Here is a 7,132-nt window from a genome sequence, read left to right as displayed (position 1 = left end):
TACGTATGTCTAAAGGTGAATATCTTCGCCATAAGTAATTTCTAAAGATAATTATTCTACTCTTTAAACTAGTGTCAAATTTATTTGGAGATCCTAAGCGATGAGTAGGCCTAAATGAATATTTTTTTAGCCCTTTTGAAACTTCATTTGGAAAACTTTTAAGACTATAAGCCCCTCTTTTCAACTTAAAGGGCCTGAAAGAATGTTATAAGTAAAAATGTCAACCCCTTTTTAAAGAAAATAATTTTTGTATCATTGTTCTAAAAGTGTTTCAACTAAATTCATAAACAAATAATATTAGCTCACATAAATAATCTTCAAAATAAAAGACAAGCAATATATCAAAACTTGTAAGCAAATGTTAGCCAACATATCAAAACAACATAAGTAGGACAACGTAAGAAAGGCTAAGAAAACATTGGACTCCTAATTTGCGAGACTCCAAGCGTTGTGATGATCCTAAATGTTGTTGGCCTAATATTTTAGGCCAATAATGAGTTCCAAAGTAGAAACTCCAGCCCTCCGGTTGTACATGAAACACAAGAAAAATAAAGAGATAAAGATTAGTAACTAATTAAATGGTACAATAATGTAAATATGCAAACAAATGTGGACACACATCAAACAGTGACGTCAATTACTAGAAGGCCAAATGTTTACGCAGTTTGTGGTGACCTTTCAAGGTCTGCCAAAGTTGCACGCAGTTTGTGGTGACCTTTCAAGGTCTACCAAAGTTGCCCTTTTTTTAAAAAACATACATAATGCTTACACAGTGTGAGACAAACCAAATCAGGCATGGTAAAATATATAAGCTAATCACCCTTAGCTATATACATAGTTTTGAGATTCCATAAATGGGATGAGCCAATGAATAAAAAAACAATGTGACATCTCATAGTTTCTTGTAAATTAAATTTACAACAACTAATTAGAGAAATTTTACTTAACAAACTTAAGCATACAACTATAACATATACATTCACGTTCCGACAATTTGTAGCTTGACTCCTTGTTTAAATCTTAACGCAATCTAGCGACCATATATTAGGGAAGAAATTAAGATGAGACATCATTACAATTCTTGAACAACAATGCGAGCAGTACTCACATATACATGAAAGAAAATTAATAGCACTTGCATTTTTGAGATGATCTATGTAGATGAAAGAAGAGAAGGCAGAAGCAAAAGCAAGAATTACACATAAATAAAAAGGCAAGACTTTGAATTAGAAAATTCCCTGCATTAACACATAAAAGAGTAAAGGGAAGCAAAAATATGAATTTTAAATGGGAACCCGACTAAGAAGAGTATATCGAATAGAATAACTAGAATATCCTTCTCTTTGTTATTATTTAAGCATGACAATGTTGTAACTCAAAAATGGTGGGTTAGTAGTCTAACACAATAAATTACTACCAACAAAAGAGGCGACACTTGAATGAACAGGTTTAGGATGATTAAAAAAAGGACACCAAAATAGGCTTAAACAACTTAAAGCTTGGATTCACAAATCATCTTTAGGCAAAAAATGAAGATCTATAAACAACAAAATAAACTAAGACGAACAAGACAAGTTAATACTATACATGATATGATTGCGAAAATCAAGAATATGAACAGTGACGATTTTTTAGCTCATGAAATCAACTCGAAATACACTTTCAACATCCATATATACTCGAATCACGTTCACAAATAAAGACAAAAAAAATCTCAATCATACACAGAATCCTCATCCTTACTAAACTATCAGAACAAACAAAGCCAAAATAAGAAGAAAACCTTGGGAGAGGTGACGTTCCATACCTTTTCTGGAGCAACAAACTAGGGAGGTTACATCAAGAATTCCGACTGCAAACTCTTCTTCAACTCAAATTAAAACAAATCGAAAACAGAGGACAGAAAGATGATTTTACAATCCCTGATGATCAAAATGGCGCACCCTGTAGTGTTTTCTCTCTATGATTTTCTGACCCCTTTTTTTTGTTTGTTGCCTGATTTCTCTCGATCCTTGAATGAATTTTTTTAGTGATTCTCCTCCCCTTTTTTTTAATGAGAACCGAAGTCCTCCTTTTATAGTCGATTTGGGCTCCAAGAATTCAAATTTTGAATTCTTGGAAACACCAATCTTAGAGGAAACAACAAAGTAATCATGACGGAGAAGAAAATCTCTCAAAAATCGACCTTTTCAGGTCGATTTGAGAGGGTTGACCGACTGATGGGCCATTTTCCGGCGGCCCAGGGCCGTTCTCTGACAAAGGGGATGGGAGGAGCACATGGGGCGGCCATGGAGAGGAGCCTGGGGCGTCTGATTTCTGGAAAAGGGAAGATCGTTGAGGTGATCTTTGGGGAAGATGAAAGGGGAGGGTGAACGTGATCTCTGGGTAAAAACAGAGTATAGGGTGGTGGTAGAGTATTTTGAGAAGGGTTGAAAAGTCTTACTCACTTTGGACCGTCTGATCGTTTGATCGGACGGTCGAAATTAATCAAGAGTAGAATATATATATATATATATATATATATATATATATATGTTGAATTAAATTGGGCCCTTAGATTAAATCGGATGGTTGCGATTGAATCTAAAGAAGCACAATCCATGTGCTTCTTATGTGGCATGCACAGATTGGCCGAATTAAAAGACTTGGATTGCTCAAATTAGGTCCATTTAAATTATGACCTCTTTCTATTAAATAGCCATAATTTATTAAATTAAAATTTTTTTTTGCAAGAATAGCTTATTTGATAAAATTAGTCATTCTAAAAGAAAATTAATATAAATTAGTAACTCATTAATTAATTAAGCCTTCCTAATTTCAAAAAATGTCAACAAAAAAAATTCATCGCAATAATAGAAATTTTTATTTAAAAAATTGAGCTAACCCTTAAAAATAATATTTAAAAAAAAGTAAGTAGTAGTATTTATATAATATTTAATTTTTTTATATAAAAATAGTATTTATGAAATAGCTTTATCAAATAAAATAAGTCATCTTTTCGTATTCCAAAAATTTCATAACATATATATATTTTATTATTACTATTATTATTATTTCAGTTTAATAAATGTGGAAAGCCAAAATTGTGTGTCAACAACTTGCCCCTTTCTTTGTCCATGGAAGAGAGAAGAGAAGACGTGGACAAAGAAACATAGACATGATCCAATTTTAGGCGACCCACTAAAATAAACCTTGAGCAAACGGCAAGAAATGTTTATGGAGTTATGGCCGAACTCTGGCTTCTGAGTTGCCTACATATCTCAGGTTTCATGAGTAATCAGGCCATATGTAGTTCGAGAGTGTAGGAACATAGCAAATTTTGTTAAAAATTTTTTTGCCCCAGTATCGAATTATGGTAATACTGAAATGTTTTGGTGGTGAGGTTTGAAGAGATTAGCACGAATAGAGGGACGAGATATAGTTCTAAAGAACATGAATGAGAAATGCTCTGTAGCAATTTCTACTGGAGACTTATGGTAGAGGGATGATTTTAAAAAAAAATTCCCCAGTGTCGGATTATAATGAAGTGAGATCTTAGAGAGTTATCCGAACTTTTGAAAATTGAGTCGAGTTGAGTTTTGAAAGTGAATCCTTGACGTAGCTAGTGATGCTTGACATTGCACTAACTTGCCCTAGTTTGCTACTTAGAGGGAGTTCCTCATTGTAATGTGTTGTCCTGCAAAACATGTAAAAAGGTGAAAAGTACCTGTTGCGGTTCAAAAATTATAATTTGAAATTGGAATGTAAGGAGTAGAGTGTAGATGTCCAAATGATTGTTGATGTCCTCATTTTTTGTGTTGTGAATGTGATGTAGGTAAAGTAACTTGTAATGTAAAGGCCCTCGACTGGCGGGGCTGTTGTAATGTAAAAGCATGTATCCGGCTGTGTAAAGCTTGTACTATAGACCTCCGCTCGGCGGGGCTTTTGTAAAGTAAAAAGCATGTATCCGACTTTGTAAAGCTTGTAATGTAACATATTATTGTTAGTGTATGAAAGCTTTGTTGTGCTTGTGTGCCCCAATCAGTGGAGCTTCGGTGACATCACTATGATGTGGTCTCTGATTGGCAGAGTGTTGCTTCTTTTGCTTATACAGGCTCCGATTGGTGGAATTTGATCGATGTTTGCCATGTTCAGCCTTCGGTTGGCGGATTTTGATGATGTTTGCTATGTACAACCTCCGATTGCCAGAGTTTGACGATGTTTGCTATGTACAACCTCCGATTGGTAGAGTTTGACGATGTTTGCTATGTACAGCCTCCGATTGGCGGAGTTTGAGGATGTTTGTTATGTACAGCCTCCGGTTGGCGGAGTTTGAGTGACATTTGCTATGTACAGCCTCCGGTTGGCGGAGTTTGACGATGTTTGCTATGTACAGTCTCTAATTGGTGGATTTATTTTGACAAAAACCTTAACTATTCTATTTTCTGACGAGGGGCACCTCTCTTCAATATTTAGTCTGGATTTTGAGAATACCTGCAAAAATGAAATGTTCATAGATATAAGATGCAAGTTGAAGTACATTCGAGAAATAAAGTAGGGAAAGAGTATTTTGGCTCATGATTGTAGAAGTCGAATGGCGCCTCCGGTCGTGCCCCGAGACTTGATGTTATTTTCTTGATTCATTTGTTCCTGCGCTCAAAGAAAGTTTTTAGTTTGGTAGGGGGTGTTGATTTGTATTGACTCGCGGACTGAAACTTCGTCACTGGGATCTTTCGACGTCTTCTTAGCCTGCACATAGTTTCTTAACCTAGAGACTTGATAGGTGGAAGAGTAGAATTTTTTTTGAAAAGAATTAGCTTTTTTTTTTTTAGAAAATAAGTATATTACTTATATATTAGGTATATATATGTAGTAATTCTCCAGCGTTTTTAGATTACGAATGTTTCGAATTCCATCGAGATTTCCATTTTGTTGACTATATCTAACATAGTCTTCTTGTAGCTTTTTCCCTCATGATGAAGCTTCTCTAACTCTTTTTCAAACACTATGACGATCGAGATTCTTCATATTCTGAGGTTACGCTAACTATGAGGAAGTGTTTCCTAAGGGTAAGAAAAACTGGAAATTATGCAGTGCATTAATCGATCCTGACTCAAGCTGCCTACGTATCCCCAAAGTAGGAATCATATTGTAATGTAGTTCGAATACAAATGGGAGAAATAGAAGTACGTAATGCAATGACCGAGCTTGACTCAAGCTGCCTACGTATCCAAGTGGAACCAGGTCGTAACGTAGTTCGATTACAATAGAAGACTGAAAAACATGAAGGAAAAGTAAGAAACTTGTGATGCAATGACCGAGCCTGACTTAGGCTGCCTACGTATCTAAGCGGAATCAGGTCAGGACGTAGTTCAAATACAACAGGGGAGAGTGAAAATATGAAATGCAATGACCGGGCTGACTCAGGCTGCCTACGTATCCAAGCGGAATCAGGTACGGATGTAGTTCAAATACAAAAAGAAAGTGAAAAATATGAAATGCAAGGGACTGAATCCAAAAAGGATTGCCTACGTATCCCACCGAGGAAATTCAGGTCAAGCATAATTCTAAATACATGGAAATGATGATTTTGGGTTTTCTAAGGGAGACCGGATCCGATGTGGGTTGCCTACGTACCCCGCCGTGGGAAGTCAGGTCTAAACGTAGTTCTGTTACATCAAAAATGCAAAACTACAAGAAATAAGCACTAATCTTGAGGTCTTCAAATGTAGTATTTCTTGATGGCGTTTGAATTGATCGGCTTTGTGCTCAGTCTGCCATCTATTTCTGCTAAGATTACCGCTCCTGCATAGAGTACTCTATGAACCCTGTAGGGTCCTTGCAAATTTGGTACAAATTTCACTTTGGCTTCTTCTTTGTGAGGAAAGATCTTCTTCAATACTAATTGCCCCCGTGTGAACTGTCGAGGTTTGACCTTCTTGTTGAATGCTTTGGTCATTCTGTTCTGATAGAGTTGTCCATGGCAAACCGCGTCTATCCTCTGTTCATCGATGAGCATCAATTGTTCATGCCTGCTATGTATCCATTCTGCATCGTCCAAACCAACTTCTTGGATAATCCTTAAAGATGGTATTTCTACGTCAGCGAGTATTACTGCTTCTGAACCATAAACCAACATATAAGGAGTTGCCCCAGTTAACGTTCTGATTGTGGTGCGATAACCGAGAAAAGCATATGGTAGCTTCTCATGCCATTGCTTGTGACTGTCCACTATTTTCCTTAAAATGTTCTTGATATTCCTATTTCCAGCCTCAACTGCTCCATTCATCTGTGGCCGGTAAACTGTGGAATTTCGATGAGCAATCTTGAACCTTTCACAAGTTTCCCTCATAAGATCGTTGTTGAGGTTGATTGCATTATTTGTTATGATTGATTCTGGAATTCCAAACCGACAAACTATATTGTTGCGAACAAAGTCTACTACCACCTTCTTTGTCACTGCCTTGTATGTCGAAGCTTCAACCCATTTTGTGAAATAATTGATAGCTACCAGAATGAAACAATGTCCATTTGATGCGGAAGGCTCTATGGGTCTGATAACATCCATGCCACATGCGACAAATGGCAAGGGGAACCCATCACATTGAGCTCATTCGGTGGAACCCGTATAAAATCTCCATGCACTTGACACTGATGACACTTTTGCACATACCGGATGCTATCTCTCTCCATGGTCATCCAAAAATATCCGGCTCTTAAAATCTTCTTTGCCAAAGTAAACCCATTCATATGAGGTCTACATGTTCCTACATGTATTTCTTCCAAAAGCCTTATCGCTTCTGCGGTGTTGACACACCTCAGCAATCCTAAATCTGAAGTTCTCCTATATAGGATTTATCCATTAAGGAAGAAATAATTGTCCATCCTCTTCAAAGTCCGTTTCTGCTTGCTTGTAGTATTTTCAGGATATTCTTGTGCTTCTATCAATCTTTTGATGTCATAGTACCAAGGTTTTCCATCCAGTTCCTCATCTATATGAAAATAGTATGCATGTTGATCATGTATCTCTATATCGATAAGTTCGATGTAATTCTTGTCTGGATGTTGAATCATCGAGGACAATGTTGCCAAAGCATCGGCAAACTCATTTTGAGCTCGAGGGACGTGCTTGAACTCAATCCTTATGAATCTC

General features: G+C 36.6%; 1 protein-coding gene across 1 annotated transcript; it reads right to left on the bottom strand.

Annotated features, from left to right (window-relative positions):
• Window positions 1-5,701: 5,701 nt before the first annotated feature.
• On the bottom strand, window positions 5,702-6,547 carry LOC125810279 (uncharacterized). The gene has a single exon (XM_049489786.1). The coding sequence runs from the start codon at window positions 6,545-6,547 to the stop codon at window positions 5,702-5,704; it is 846 nt and encodes a 281-aa protein (XP_049345743.1).
• Window positions 6,548-7,132: the final 585 nt, after the last annotated feature.

This window comes from Solanum verrucosum, unplaced genomic scaffold, assembly GCF_900185275.1.
Source record: "Solanum verrucosum unplaced genomic scaffold, falcon-dt-bn FXZP01000038.1, whole genome shotgun sequence".
NCBI classification, from domain to species: domain Eukaryota; kingdom Viridiplantae; phylum Streptophyta; class Magnoliopsida; order Solanales; family Solanaceae; genus Solanum; species Solanum verrucosum.
This window is presented reverse-complemented; position numbering and strand designations above follow the sequence as displayed.